The sequence below is a fragment of the Nothobranchius furzeri genome, chromosome 13, assembly GCF_043380555.1.
Source record: "Nothobranchius furzeri strain GRZ-AD chromosome 13, NfurGRZ-RIMD1, whole genome shotgun sequence".
Lineage (NCBI taxonomy): Eukaryota > Metazoa > Chordata > Actinopteri > Cyprinodontiformes > Nothobranchiidae > Nothobranchius > Nothobranchius furzeri.
The window spans coordinates 27503836-27519325 of NC_091753.1; the positions used below are offsets into that span (position 1 = coordinate 27503836).

At 40.6% G+C, this 15490-nt stretch overlaps 3 protein-coding genes across 5 annotated transcripts in view; 1 reads left to right on the forward strand and 2 right to left on the reverse strand.

The window, feature by feature from the left end:
- brwd1 (bromodomain and WD repeat domain containing 1) overlaps nt 1-2219 on the reverse strand; it is a 39054-nt gene extending 36835 nt beyond the window's left edge. For both annotated transcript variants that reach the window (XM_015951974.3, XM_015951973.3), the window contains exons 1-6: nt 2011-2219; nt 1844-1902; nt 1715-1744; nt 1438-1497; nt 487-637; nt 280-378 (exon numbers count right to left, since the gene is read on the reverse strand). In XM_015951974.3, the coding sequence (XP_015807460.3) occupies nt 280-378; nt 487-637; nt 1438-1497; nt 1715-1744; nt 1844-1902; nt 2011-2047 (436 nt within the window). In that variant the 5' untranslated portion in view covers nt 2048-2219. The remainder of the gene's footprint in view (nt 1-279; nt 379-486; nt 638-1437; nt 1498-1714; nt 1745-1843; nt 1903-2010) is intronic.
- A 3790-nt stretch (nt 2220-6009) lies between these two features.
- On the reverse strand, nt 6010-8460 carry hmgn1a (high mobility group nucleosome binding domain 1a). The gene is made up of 6 exons (XM_015951972.3): nt 8240-8460; nt 7282-7311; nt 6966-6995; nt 6832-6870; nt 6636-6752; nt 6010-6550 (listed from the first exon to the last, which is right to left on the reverse strand). Exons 1-6 carry the CDS (start codon nt 8252-8254, stop codon nt 6482-6484), a joined length of 300 nt encoding a protein of 99 aa, XP_015807458.1. The 5' UTR covers nt 8255-8460; the 3' UTR covers nt 6010-6481.
- get1 (guided entry of tail-anchored proteins factor 1) lies at nt 7828-13648 on the forward strand. Of its 2 annotated transcripts, none has more exons than XM_015951971.2 (6): nt 7828-7862; nt 10905-11076; nt 11642-11807; nt 12193-12260; nt 12413-12527; nt 13412-13648. In XM_015951971.2, the coding sequence occupies exons 1-6, from the start codon at nt 7843-7845 to the stop codon at nt 13483-13485; spliced, it is 615 nt and encodes a 204-aa protein (XP_015807457.2). In that variant the 5' UTR covers nt 7828-7842; the 3' UTR covers nt 13486-13648. The 2 variants fall into 2 exon arrangements, with proteins under 2 accessions (XP_015807457.2, XP_054598810.1); XM_054742835.1 differs by having other exon boundaries at nt 7844-7862; nt 10970-11076.
- The last annotated feature ends 1842 nt before the right edge of the window (nt 13649-15490 follow it).

Here is a 15490-nt window from a genome sequence, read left to right on the forward strand (position 1 = left end):
ACAAGAATCACTGATAGTGTAAAGGAGAAGGCTGCTTCGCTGCAGTCAGGATTGTTTACGTTTTACCACATCAAGCAACTCGGATTACAATTCAGTCATCTGCTAAAACACAAGTAACAGAAAACGCCACCAAATCAGCACATTACTCATATAATAAATAATATTAGGCAGCAAAAACAAAACTGATTAGACGTGATTGGGGGTTCATGCAACAGCTGAATAGTATCCAGTGATTTAAGTCAATTCTAACCACACAATAAAGAATGACATGAGGCCTACCAAGGTGCGGAGGTTGTTTGCATTTCAAAGGCCTCTCTGGTGGTCTGCCCCGGTGAAGGGCTGCATATGATGAAGCTTTAAACCGCATACCGTCGCAGTCTGACAAAAGAGATCAAAACAAGAAGTTTTGGTGATGATCCTACTGTACCAGATTTCTTAGCAGCCAACCAGCTGCTCATAAAATTTAATTAAAAAGGTCGCCAGTACCTTTAGCTGTCCTGAGCATCGACTGCCTTCCAGATCCCAGAAGGGAGTGGACTCCTGGGACGCATGATGGTACCTCTCTGTCAAGGAGGGGTCCAATCTGTTTACATATCTGTAGCAAATGGTCAGGTGCAATATGTCTGTTGGCTGTGACCTGTCATGGCAAACAAAACCAGTGAAGTTATGTGACACAGCATGAACCACAGCTGAATGGACTTGTTCAATTACTAATGCAAAATTAAATGAAATTAAACAGACATTTATGAACATAATGAAAGAAATAAGGAGAAATTAAGACTCGTTTCATGAATGATTGTATTTTTACTCCACAATATTTGTTTGCATTGTCTTTACTTTATTGTACATTATTAAACATGCATATTCTTAGATAGTTTCTGAATACATCTCATTTTAGGGATCAATATTAATTAATTTAGATTATCATGCTGGAAATATCAAAAAGTTATTTGTAGATTAGGGTAAATAAGCACTTTGAACCTTCACATCCGACAAAGTAGTTCGTGTATTTTTGAGCCTTTACTGCGTAAGGCGTGGTCTTTTATGCAAAGTAGTATTTTTAATAGACCAATCAGAGCACAGGTCACACGCAAACCAACGAGACACACAGCGGCTCGGCCTGTGATTGGTCCGGGCAGCTGTCTCAAGAAAAGAAGTCTAACTGCAGCACAACAGCCGTACACCGGAACAAAATAACATTAAACTCTAGTTTAAATACAGTTATTAAGGCACCATTACCAACTTTCCTCTGAACAAACTGACCACCAGGAGCAGGATTAGTCATTTATCGGTCATATCTTTTAAAGATCATAGACATCAGGCAAGAAGAAAACAGAACAAAGACCGTAAACAATCCACTAGCATGGACACAGCCCCCGCGGGCAGGAGACAATAACAGCCGTCGACAATGAACTTAAATATAAAGTTAAATCTCACCACATCTTCGTATGTTCTCGGATGCTCGTTTCCAAACCAGTCCAATCTTCCAGGTAAAAGCTGCCAAAAATAGAGTTTTGGTAAAGCGAAGTCACCCCAGAAAAAGCCAGTAGGTACACATTTAGCCTAAAACCGGCTGATGTCAGATGAGTGAGACGTAAAGAGGGTATTAAAAAGTCACTTTGTGGGACAAGTTTTATGTCCAGACTCGGTCAAGACCGAAGGATAGCTGCTAGTTAGCATCTAACTAGCAAGCAGACACAGTGAAAATACACACCTGATTTTCCTCTAGTTCGCTTGCGAGGACCTGGAGAGGGTTTAAAAGGCATTTCTCATTAGAAAGGCTCTAATAATTACAATTGTCAACAATGTTAAAAACTGTGCCAGTCAAAGCTCGCCAGCTCACCTCAGCCGCTCTCCGACACGGACCCGTTGTTAGAAAACGAGAAATCAAGTAATAGAGCTCTGAAATGAAACAGTGCGCACATTAACAATAATATAAAGCGGTTGGGGAATCAATTGGCACGACTGATACTAATGGAAATCAAAATTGAGTTTACTTCTGCGGCTTACCCGACTCAAGGAGCGAAATGTTCCGATTTTTGGCCATGGAATCGGCCTTGATTTTTAGGAGAGGTTAAACAAATCTTAGGCTAACTTTGTGGCTATGGAAAAGGTGATATATTTATTTAATTTCGGATACACAGCGCTGACCCCCTCCACGGTTGCTCCCGCTTGCTGCTCAGCCCGTTTGCAGTCGCCATTGGAAGGATGAGGCCTCGGCGATACGACTTACTTCCGCCACAGCGGAGTAACACAGGAAAAGGGGGGCAGGGAGTAGCCGTTAGCCGCTAGCCTAGCATCACTGGATCACTCCGATATGAAATAAAGCAGACAAGATTTAGTTCGCTCGCATGGACGGAGTTTAAAATGAACTAATTATATATAAAAAGTACAAAATTATGTAATTTACGTTAATTTGTGGAAAGCCAGTGTAACACATAATCTAACAGACCATCCATTTGGACGTAACAAAAACATCTTATATCAAAAGGCAATCACTAGAAACGCCATAGGTCTAAACTAATGTGCGCATACCAGCAAAATGGCAGCTCGTTGGCTCTAAATGTGTGTATTAAAAAATCAGAAGATGTTTTAAAACCTTTTACAAGTTTGTTGTGGCCGTTTAAATATAATGGCTTATTTGAATGTAATAGCCATTCCGAAAAAAAATCCTAGTCAGAAGGGCTTTCCACCATATACTTCAGATAATATTGTTTTGATAGAAAGAATAAGACTAAAATTGTTTATTGTTATTATTATTTATTCATACATCAGATAGCCTGCTTTCCTTAGTCTCAGAAGTTAGACCTACAGGTGAGACTAGCAAAAAATAGAATAGCTTTCATGAAATTGTTCATTTATTTCAGTAATTCAACTCAAAGGTGAAACTAAAATATGAAATAGACTATTTACATGCAAGGTCAGATATTCCAACTCTGTGTTATAAATTTGATTATGACTTACAGCTTATGAAAACCCAAATTCCCAAAATCTCAAATAATTAGCGTATTGTGAAAGTGTTCACTATTCTAGACTCAAAGTGTCACTCTAACCAGCTAATGCATCTAGAACACCTGCAAAGGGTTCCTGACCATTTAGATTGTCTCGCAGTCTAAGTTGAATTGCTGAAATAAATGAACTTTTGAACCATATTCTAATTTTTCAAGTTTCATGCGTACAATCAAAGGAACTCAATGCACATGAAAGAAGCCAATCTTGGACTACAAAAGCAGGGGTAATAATTTGAGAAAATACCACATCAAGAGTTGCAAAATTCATTGTTGGGTACTTTCTGCCAAATGATAAGACAACTGGCCAGCCTCTCATAAAGCCTTAAGAGTAAAAAAAGACTGAATTTGACTTTGAAAAAATCCTTTAAAAACCATAACAGTGCTGGAACAGTGAGTTCGATATCAGCCTGTATCAGAATGACAGGAAGTTAAAATTGTGGACAAGGGAAGGCGCATCTGTAAAATATGGTGGGTTTCGTGTGATGGCTTGGGTCTGCACAGCTGCCAGTGCATCTTTTGTGGTATTTTTTGTTGATTTGATGTCAAACTGATCGGGTGGGCGACCCAAAACAACCCAAAACTGTCTTAAAGCCAAAAAGTAGAATAATCTTGAAGTCAGTCACCTGATCTAAAACCCCAAAGAGCGGGCCCTTCATTCACTAAAGGCAGGAACAGCGAGGCCGATTATTAAAGAGAGAATTCCAGAAATGGTCAAACCTGCTAACTACGGGGTTCCAACTAAGTATTAGAATATGACATTTTATCTGCAATTCTATTAACTTGTCCAAATACTTTTGAGTCCCAGAAAATGGGGATTGTGTTGCAAAAATAGCTTTAGTTCCACTCATTTTTATGCTGTATTTTTGTTCTACACATTTAATAAAGTTGCTGGTCAGCACATTAAAATTTGTTAAGGGAATGCCCAACATTTTAAAATGTAAACACTTTGTGTGAATATTTACAGTTCTAACTGAATGCATTTGTATACGTAATTCTGCATTTATTCCTTTTCTGAACTGCTTCTTCTTCATCGGAGTTGCAGGGAGCTGGCGCTCATCTCCTACATTCTCTGGGACAAAGGGTACCTTCGACAGGTTGCCAGTAATGCTAAAGAAAACACACACTCACACCTACAGGACAACATGGCGTTTGGGTCTGTGGGAGGAAACAGGAGCACCTGGAGAAACCCTACCAGTGTGATAATGCAATGCATAAAGGCTGCAGCTTGGTTTAGAATCTGCAACCCTCTTGCCATGAGGCAACAGCACCACCATGCAGCCTGAGTCAGTAGTCAAATGATAATGACCCGCACTTTCATAGCACCTCTCAGAGTCAGGACTCCAAAGCGCTTTACACTACAGTGTATCATTCATCCATTCACACACTGGTGGTGATGAGCTACGATGTGGCCACAGCTGCTCTGGGGCACGCTGACAGAGGCGAGGCTGTCGAGCACTGGCGCACCGGTCCCTTCGACCACCACCAGCAGGCAAGGTGGGTTAAGTGTCTTGCCCAAGGACACAACAGCAGAATTCTCTGTCCGGAGCCGGGATCGAACCTGCAACCTTCCGATTACTGGACAACCTGCTCAAGTTGTTGAGCTACTGCCGTCAACATGCAGAGAGGCTGTCATTCATGAAAACTAGAAACTCAGTAAATACACATTTAACCCTTTGATGCATAATGGTCACAACAGTGGACAGGTACTCAAAATTGTTATATATATATATTTTGCTATTAAGCACAGCTGTTGAAGACTTTATTGCATTTGTTGCAGGTTCAAGCCCCGCTCAGTCTGTCGCTGTGTCCTTGGGCAAGACCCACGTTGCCTGCTGGTGGTGGTCAGAGGGATGGGTGGCGCCAATGCTCGACAGCCTCGCCTCTGTCAGTGCACCCCAGGGCAGCTGTGGCTACATCGTAGCTCATCCCCACCAGTGTGTGAATGGATGAATGACTGATTGTGTTGTAAAGCGCCTTGGGGGGTTCCAGGACTCTAGAAGGCGCTATATCAAATACAGGCCATTTACCATTTGAGCCCCTCCATCTGGACTTCAGTAAGTCAAGCCAACATATTTTATGTTCAGAATGCATGCAGTCCACTGAGGTGGACATGTAAAAAATATTTAGTAAATTATTAAATGTTACAAAAAATATTTGACATTTGTTTCATTCACACCTAAAGATGAATGAAACAAATGTTACAAAAAATCATGGTTGAAGATTTCATAATTCATGCATCAAAGGGTTAAAGTACTTAAATTACTAAAAAGTTTGAAGCTTTAAACATTTGTGTTCATGAAGCAATTACTTCCAGAATGATTTCAATTCAGACTAGGTGGAAAAGGCTTTTCTCTGAACTATGTTTATGTGCTTAGCAGACGCTTTTACCCAAAGCGACTTAAAATTTATTTTTTTTACCTATAGGGCATGTTGTGACCTGTGGGGGAAACCGGAGTACCCGGAGAAAACCCACGCATGCATGGGGAGAACACGCAACTCCACGCAGAAAAGCCGCAGCTGAGTTTCGAACCTGCAACCTTCGTGTTGCGAGGCAACAGTGCTAACCACTGCGCCACCATGCAGCCCAAATGTTTACAATTAAAACCAGAATCAGTTCAGAGAAGCTGACACAGGTCAGTATCAACCTGTTGAAGTCTGGCAAACTCAATCAAAACAGACAATTTTTATTTGTTTCAGATGTTATTAGTCTTCATTTATGATCATTATTATTCTAACCCGTCACTTAAAACTGCTTTTACCCAAATGTCTTATTTTCATTATTTCATTTATTTTTGTGACTATACTATTTTTGTTGTTCTTTGTTACAAGTGCTATATAAACTTTACACACTTACAATAATCATGGAAACCCATTACGTCATTTCCAAATATATTTCTTCTCAATTTGCTTTATTTAAGGTTAATTTCCTCATTTATTTATTCTCTATGGGCAGAAGGTGACTTCCATTTTTACATAATGCCAACAGTAAACGCATGAGAACACTACAAAAAAATTCCCCACTTTAATTGGCATTTATACCATCCATAACAAAAAACATTTATTAAAAAAAGGAAATTGTACATGGGTAGAGGAATTCTCAAACCACACAGCTATCCGAGATGACAAGATAAACAATTACTAACTCTTAAGAAGCACTTAGCTTAAAGCACGGCTGAAATCATAGCTGAACTCTGATTCTTCTCAAGTAAAAGAAAACAACCAAACACATCCACTTCCTGTGAAAGTAGAGCGAACCCCCAACAGTCCCGGTGAAGACAAAATCCTCAAAGACAAGGTGTGAAAAGAACAAAAACACAATTATGGAAACTCTCCCTTTACAAAAGCTTTATACTTTTAATTGATATTGTCATAAAAAATTAAAAAGCAATCTCACCCCTAAAAACAATGCGTCTTTAGAAAATAGTAGCTAAAATACTCTCTGCATTTTACAACAAAAAGAGGTAAGCCAGCTATTCTGCTGCTTTCGCCTCCTCCTCAGCGGTGTCCTCCTTGTCGTCAGCTTCATCTACTCCTGCAGCCTGTGGGAAGACGAAGGAAACACCACTGGTTTGTTTTCTCCACCAGAGAGCAATGCTGACCAGAGAAGAGCCAAACCCATCATACCTCCTCATCTTTAGTTTCTCCGTTTTCTGCAGGACTTTCTTTCTCTGGCTGTGCTTCCTCCTTCTTCTCCTCTGCTTTGGCCTTTACCTCCTTCACCTTCTTGGTCTTCGGAGGTGCCTACAATGAACATCAAACCGCAGCATGAACTGGACAATCTAACCACACCGTAACTTGCTGCACCGACACGACCTTTCACCTTTTTCTTTTCTGGCTCTGGTTTTGTTGGCGTCTCTTTCTGCAGAACACAAAATACAAATAAAATAATAGAGATGCGTTGTAATACCAAATTAAACACATATTCATGAAGTAGTCCAGGTCTGTGAAGCTTACCTCTGACAACCGTTGGGATTTTCGCCTTGGCTGAAGGAAACACAAAGAATTTGGAATTAAACAAATGTACAGCTTCTAGTTAAACAAACATGATACCGTTTTGTCGAGCGGTTGTGAAAATTGCATTTGTTTTGCAAGTTAGGAAAATTAAAACAAGGGTACAACTCAAGTTATTCCATGCACTTAAAAAAATTCTTTACATCATTTAAAAATAAAAATCTGTGTTGGAAGTCTGCAAGATGTACAACTTTGTCCTCCCCTCTAGGTGAGGATGATCAAAATTATGTTGTGTATGTACACTTTGTGATTTACTTACCTCTGTACCTGCATCTGCATCAGAGGTTGCCTGCAAAAATCAGGAAGAAAAAAAATTAACAAGGCTTGAACAACAACCACTCATAAGTGTGCTAAAGTGGGTGTGTGATGCAAAGAGGGGGATGGGTGACTTCCCCTCCCATTTAGTCACTGAAATATTATGTAATCTGTAGGACTCCTGGCCAGGGAGTGTTTCTGATGGCCTAAAAGACTTAATCTGGACCCTAGAGATTGATGAAAGTACATCAAAACAGCACATATGTGTTTATTCATAAAAAAACTACAGCAAGCCCATAAACCAAAGCACGCTCAACATCAATTCGATGATGAAAGTTGCATTTTGCCAATAAACCTTAAACCTGAAGGCGCAGCCTACATGGTTTATGTCTAAAACAACCAGATGTGTCGCTGTGTTCTGCAAACGCGAAGATCAACACGCAAATACATGCGTGACGTGCACCATCAAACCGGTGTTTTAAAAGCTCCACAACGCGGTGTTTGAGGATATCAAACACTTTCTAAATTCTACAGTCAGGAAGAGCTCCAATCACCTGCGGCGTTCATGGGCGAAATTCCTGGGAGGTAAAACCCGTTCCTAATGCTGGTTACACCCCTTTAGTTTAATATCACAGCACGCATTTAGGACAATTAATGAACTTCAACACGTAGACGGTGTAAAAACAAGGAAGGTGAAGTAAAAACACACGATGCGACATGTTGGAATGCTGGCCTGCGCGGAGTAAAAAAGGCGCCACTTCACTTCCCTGCATCAACACGTCAACCCTGAACGCACCATGGACTCATTCCATACACACACGTCCGCATTCAAACTAACACGTTCTCCACAAATAAACAGCGACAAATACAGATAATTACAACACAAAAATGCCTGTAACTGCATGTTACAAACTCTTTATATTACACATACTTATTTACACATTACACACGTTTTAACTTACCTTTTTCCTTCCCATTGTGATCTAGTTTATGCGGCGGAGCCAATAGGGAAAACTGCTGATAATTTTAGCAAATCTATAGAAGAAAAGGACCAGCCGAGCCGCACACCAGAGCCTGTTACAGAGGAGTGTGTATGTGTAACATGACTTTAGGTCCAGCCAGTACCAGAACTAGCTCAAACCGGATTGGACACCTCTATTTGGTATAATTCATCCCTTTATCCTACCAACCCACCAGGAAGTGTGAAGCTCCGCCCATAGCTTTCTGTGATTGGCTTTGAGGTCACGGCAGCATAATTTTGAAAAATAACATCTTACCTGTGTGGGCAGGACGAGATGTCAATCAGTCAAATCTCAACGTTCAACTATGGAACGTTCGTGCAGAAAGGGTGTGTTGATCAGGAATTTGGCCGGATTGTGGAGTCATTTTTTTTTCATATAACAGAGGGGTCTGCAATCTGCGGCTCCAGGGCCACATGTGACTCTTTTGTTCCCTCTGCTGTGGCTTTGGCATATCTGATGAAAAATGACTTGCAAATACTTATTTATATTTACATAACTACAGGAAAACCATAGTATAAAGGGTATTCTTTGCTGTTTATTCTTCCTGTTGTGTGCAACCACATCAAAGCTATGTTGTTGGAGGTGCAAACACACGGGTCAAAAGATGTGAACCACATGTGATGTCAACAAGCTACATATCTAGCTTTATTGGTGGAATTTGGGAAGACCTTAATTCTTTGGCTATTAAGATTAACTGTCACAAATGTTCTCTGAATATTTCTTCAGTTTATTAAGAAAGTCAGTTTATTGCCTTCTGTCTAATGATGTTTGGAGATGGACAACAGCCACCGGTGACACCCAGTGAGGATGAAGCTGTTTGGATAACTGATGGACAGATGGAAGGGTGGATGGATGGATGGATGGATGGATGAACACACACACACACACACACACACACACACACACACACACACACACACACACACACACACACACACACACACACACTTCTTTATGTCTAGTTGATCAAATGTTTCTCTTAATAACGACTCATCTGTTTGGTTTGTGCCACATATAGCATCAGATTTCATCCTGTGTTGACCAATTTAATCAAAGCTGTGAAGACTGGAACTATAAATCTCACTAATCATAATTTGTTTTTAATCTTAATTAAAGCTAGATATGTAGATTGTTGACATCACGTGTGGTTCACATCTTTTGACCCGTGTGTTTGCACCTCCAACAACATAGCTTTGATGTGGTTGCACACAACAGGAAGAATAAACAGCAAAGAATACCCTTTATACTGTGGTTTTCCTGTAGTTATATAAGACTCCGCCAAGGCTGCACTTTGTCACTGATTCTGTTCATTACCTTTATGGACAGGATTTCTAGGTGCAGCCAAGGTGTTGAGAGCATCCGTCTTGGTGGCCTGAGGATCAGGTCTCTGCTTTTTGCAGATGATGTGGTCCTGTTGGCTTCATCAGAACGTGATCTTCAGCTTTCGCTGGAGCGATTCACAGCCAAGCGTGAAGCAGCTGGGGTGAGAATCAGCTTCTCTAAATCTGAGACCATGGTCTTGATTCGGAAAAGGGTAGAATGCCTTCTCCTTGCTCAGGGATGAGGTCCTGCCCCAAGTGGAGGAGTTTAAGTATCTCGGGGTCTTGTTCACGAGTGAGGGAAAGCTGGAGCGCAAGATTGATAGGTGGATTGGTGCTGCATCTGCTGTGATGCGGGCGTTATACCGGTCTGTCATGGTGAAGAGAGAGCTGAGGCAGAAGGCGAAGCTTTACCGGTCGATCTACGTTCCTACCCTCACCTATGGTTACAAGCTTTGGGTATTAACCGAAAGAACGAGATTGCAGATACAAGCGACTGAAATTAGTTTTCTCAGCAGACTGGCTGGGCTCTCCCTTAGAGTTAGGGTGAGAAGCTCAGTCATCTGGGAGGGGCTCGGAGTAGATTCGCTGCTCCTCCACATCAAGAGGAGCCAGTTGAGGTGGCTCGGGCATCTGGTCAGGATGCCTCCTGGACGCCTCCCTGGTGATGTTTTCTGGGCACGTCCAACTGGGAGGAGGCCTAAAGGGAGACCCAGGACACGCTGGAGGGACTTTGTCTCTCAGCTGGCCAGGGAACACCTTGGGATTCCCCCGGAAGAGCTGGCCCAAGTGGCTGGGGAGAGGAAAATCTGGGCCTCTCGACTTAAGCTGCTGCCCCCGCGACCCGACTCCAGATAAGCGGAAGAAAATGGAAGACTGGATGGATCTTAATTAAGAAAAAACTTATTGACATAAATAGTATAAATAACACACAAATAGTAATGGGCTAATTTTGATTATGTGCTACAATGGCCTTACCTAAGGTCAAAAGGACTTGTGGAATTTTATCATTTAAAATCCTTCAATGTCTGATCTGAAAAATAATAAAGGAAAATGGGAAAAATGTAGTTGCCCTTTTAGAAAAAACATTTCAACGTCTTTTTATAATAAACGATTTGTTTATTATTATTATTATTATTATTATTATTATTATTATTATTATTATTATTATTAATAGAATCTATCAAATTCAAATCTGGTGTCACACAGATGTTTGAGGAGCATTCCAAGAAGGAAACCGTACTCGAGATTATTTATGTTTGTTTACTGAGTATCTTCTTTTGAAGACAGTCTCCAGATGCTGGTTCTTCTAACCTGTCCTCATCATCAGCTTCCCTTCGCTGCTCCACAGCTGGAACACCGAGGAGGAGGCTGCTAAACATGGCGTGGTTCCTGGTTCTGAGCTCCGTGTTTCTTTGCAATCTTATGAAAACACTCCTACCTTCGATCTCCTCTTTTGTAAGTAGAAGTGTGTACGCTTGGTTGAACTAAGATGCCGCTAAAGGCTTTAGCGTGTCGTTTACGTTTTGTGATTGTAGCTACTAGCTTAGCCTTCGTGGAAAGCTAACGGAGTTAGCTTAGCTTGAGTAAAATGACCACAACCAGGTTTATTATTTCAGGACCGATTCACACAGTTAAAAAATAAACGCGAGGAAACACTCAATAATGTTTAAAGTTACGAAGTAATTCCAACGCGTTTGATTTATACTTGTGCAGTGTAGTGTAGTGTAATGCTAACTTGCTACAATGATGCTCTTAGAAAGGCTAAAGCAGCTAGCATCCAAGAAAAGAAATATTTCATCTGTTTTGTTTCATAAGCATATGTTCTACATTCAGACTTGATAATGTCTGTCTCTTGAGTCATCTGACCTGCAGCACAAATATGCAGTTTTTTTAATTGTAATATTTTCAAAACAGTGACATTCACATCTGATTACCCAAATGTCTTGCATTAATTAGTATTGCAGCTTAACCTGAGAGCCTTATGTGCCTAAGCACAATCTGCCGTCTTTTCCACTTCCAGCTGACTAAGATGGTACAGAAAGACGCCGAGCAGGAGAGTGAGATGAGGGCAGAAATCCACCAGATGAAGAAGGAGCAGTCCTCCATTAGCATGATGGATGAGTTTGCAAGATACGCCAGATTGGAGCGCAAAATCAACAAAACGACAGACAAGCTGAAAACGCATGGTGAGATGCTTGAGCTTTTGGGAACGAATGATTGTCATCACACTAGATCTAACTGTCTCATGGTGCGTCATTTACAGCTGTGTTTACTACTGCAGAAGAGTCATGCACACTTTAAGCCAGCCACTGCAGGAAGTGGCTGGAGGTTTGATCGTTACAAAGAGATTGCTGGGAACAGCTGCTCACGTCTCATCTCAGTCACTAATGTTTGGTTCAGGATCGTTTATGTGAACCTGAACCCATTAAAGTTTTAGAACAACGTTCAACTATGTTCTCGTGTTTTAGTCGTACTGTTTCTGTCTCAAGACCCAAACTGACCAAAGCCAATTAGATTGAGAATCACAATTTAGAAAGTTTAATAGCGGGCCTCTCTTCTGGTTTTCTGCAGTGCAATCAAGAACAGCTCAACAAGCCAAAATGAAATGGGTTGTGAACATTGTCTTTTACATCCTGCAGGTAGGTGGAGATTACAAAACGTCCATATTTATTTAACTGCTTGATGGCTCTATATCTGATTTTCTCGAAAGCACATTTAATTTTTTCAGTGAAATGTAAAATATCACGATGGCGGTACAATATTTTATTAATGTGTGATTGTTTTTTGTCAGGCTGCTGTGATGATCTCATTGATATGGAAGTATTACTCTGATCCAGTGACTGTGGTTCCCCCTAAATGGATTGCCCCTGTGGAGCGACTTGTGGCTTTCCCCACAGGAGTGGCAGGTCATTAATCAAATCTATTTGCTATATTATGAAAACACAGAACTGTTTATGATGGCATTAATTACTTGCTAAGCCTCACAGGAAGTTGTTTGCAGGGAAAGTCCTTATAGTTTACAGTTTAGATGTTTGAATCAGCATTTTTTTATTCAAATGAAAGTTCTCAATAGATCAGGGTATCCGCGGGTCCTTAAAAAGTCTTAAAAAGTCTTAAATTTACTTTTCCAAATTTAAGGCCTTGAAAATCCTTAAAAATGACAAATAATCCTTCAATACAGTTTCCAAAGGTCTTAAATTTCCAAAGACCCAATAAACTTGATTATTTTATTTCTATGACATTTTCGTGAATTTCTAGTTGGTGTTCAGCATTTTTTGTGTACGATGTTGGCGTAAGCGGAACCGTACACATTCAGTTAGTTGTGAAAGGGGGCTATTTTTAGATGAGCACATTAGCTGGTTAAGCTAGTGGGAGCTTGCGCCATGGGGAAGTGCAAGTTTAATGGTAACTGGATGGCTAATCCCACGTTCGCGACGTGGTTAGCACCGGTTCCAGGCAATAGCTGTAAATTATAGCAGAAATTAAATTTTCAAAAATAGCTTAAATTTGGTCAAAGTGGCCTTAAAAAAGGTCTTAAAAAGTCTTAAATTTGGCTCCCTTAAACCTGCAGATACCCTGATAGATGCAAACGCGTTGCACTATGGGGACCGTATGAGGCAGCTCAGCCAGCATCTACATGACATGACGTGTGACTTTTATCATTCAGCGTGTGGGCCTAAAAAAATCCAAACCAGAAAATCTGCAGAAATTAGATGTAAAACCTGAGTTTGATTAAAAGAAAACAGTATTTCTGCCATTTTCTTTCTGATGGAGTGGTTCTGTGTTTCAGGCGGTGTGGGAATCACCTGCTGGCTGGTGGTTTGTAATAAGGTCGTCACACTGGGACTCAGTGCCATCAGCTAGAGAGCGCCGCTCAGGTTTTAGATGATGAAAGCTCCATTTGTTGGCTGGACGTTTCTCTTTCTCACTAAAGTAATTTATTATTGCAACTCTGTTTTGCTGTTGTTTATTTTGATTGTATGGTATTTTAATGTTAGTTTCTTTTTAATAAAACATGGCTCATGAATGATTAGTTTTTTTGTTTATTTTAGAGAAAAATACATGAAAAAACAACTCTCAACAGAGTTGGATCAAATAAAGAAAGATTTATGTAAAGACACTTTGTGACACCTCTGATGCAGATTTTCAAAGCAATACAACTTTATTTTCAGCTATTGTGACAATTACATGTTTAGTATAAATGAACAAAATAGATCACAAAGATCTCCTGGGGTTTAATTTCAGTCTCCTGCGGAGATGATGCATGGATCGGGGGAAAGACAGGTTTTTTCTGATCCATTTGGTTTTCTCTTACTGGTTTTGATCATTTGGACCTTTAATAACATGCCTTCCCAGTTCATTTTCTGTCAGTTGCAGTGGCTTTGTCCAGCTTCAGGGCCAGCTCCTCCTGCGGGAGGCCCTGCTCCTGAGCAGCTGTGGATGCGGGAGAGAGGCCTTGGTCCCATGCAGCTTGGTTTCTGCAGCTGCCTGAGATAGCTGCACGGCTAGTGCTGCTTTGTCGGAGCAACATCTGCAGTGTTTTGACTTCATTTTTGTGTTTGGCTAATCTGGGAACAAGCTAAAGTGAGAATGATAGTGCTGCTGTGAAAAAACACGGGTGTAGTTTTTGGTCCATGCAGCTAGATGGGACTGATATGCCTCACCAACCTGTGAAATCCTGTCCTCTTGAGTCTTGGAAGTGCTGCAGCACCACCATGTGGTGATGCAGTAGCTTATTCTCAGCCCTGGCTGCACCCAGCTGCTGCTGAGAGTCCGCATCTGGTAGACTGTCAAATCTGAGGCAAATTCAGGGGTCCGTGATTTGTCTTCTACTTGACTCCTTGGATTTTCTTACCTGAAGAAAACAAAAACATTGATCAGAAAGTAGATTTCAAGCATTCAATCATATTGTGTAACTTTTTGATAGCTTCGGCCCTTGCCACTGTGGAGTCCTGTTGGATAAACCCTGAGGATCATCAGGGTCACCAGAGGGAAAAGACCACCTGCATGTGCGCTGCACTTGCCTTCATCTCATTCGTGCTTTGGAATAAATCCCTGCTACATCAGGCTATTCTGCCTCACTGACTTTGTGTTTTAGTCCACCGTGAGAAAAGATGGATAACTTCAATAAAGTTTTTAAAGACAAAACTGAAGATCTTATATGCAGATAAAATAAAAAAAACAAATCCATGTAATCACATTGCAGCTGGCGCTGAGTTATCCTTTTTGATCCAAACTTCAGGCTGCACCTTTTCTGATATCAGGCCAAATGATACTAAACTTATTTGTGAGGATGCAGTTGCTATGGAGGTGGAGAAGATGGAACTCACACAGGAAGAGTTGATGCATAAGTGATGCATTCAGAGCAAAGCAAGTCATCAAAATGTTATAAAAAGTCAGTTTTTGTCTAATCCAATTGTCAGCTAAGTTATTTTTAGTGCTGTTAAAACTTTGTATGGGTGTTAACATTAGCCTACATAGCTCAGCTACAGCAGAGACAATTTAAAATTAAATAGTCTTTTTGAGTCTGGCAGGAGACAATGAGATGTCTGGAATGTTAAAGAAATTATCAAATCCACAATTAACTGTACAAACTACTTTTATTAAAATGCTTTTATATAATAAACAAGTGCACACTTGTTTATCTAATGAGGAAACTAGATAAGTGCTTCTCAAAGGTGAGATGAGGACCCTCTTGCTGGTCACAAAGGGCTACATTGAGACTTTTGGGATGTTTTATTGAAAAATATGAAAATTCCCAATGTCATAAATTTACTACTATATTCACAAAAACGTCAAATAATGTTTATAATTGGATTTATGATTAATCAAGCTTGTGTTCCATTCATTTAGCTTTGTACTAGTGTTT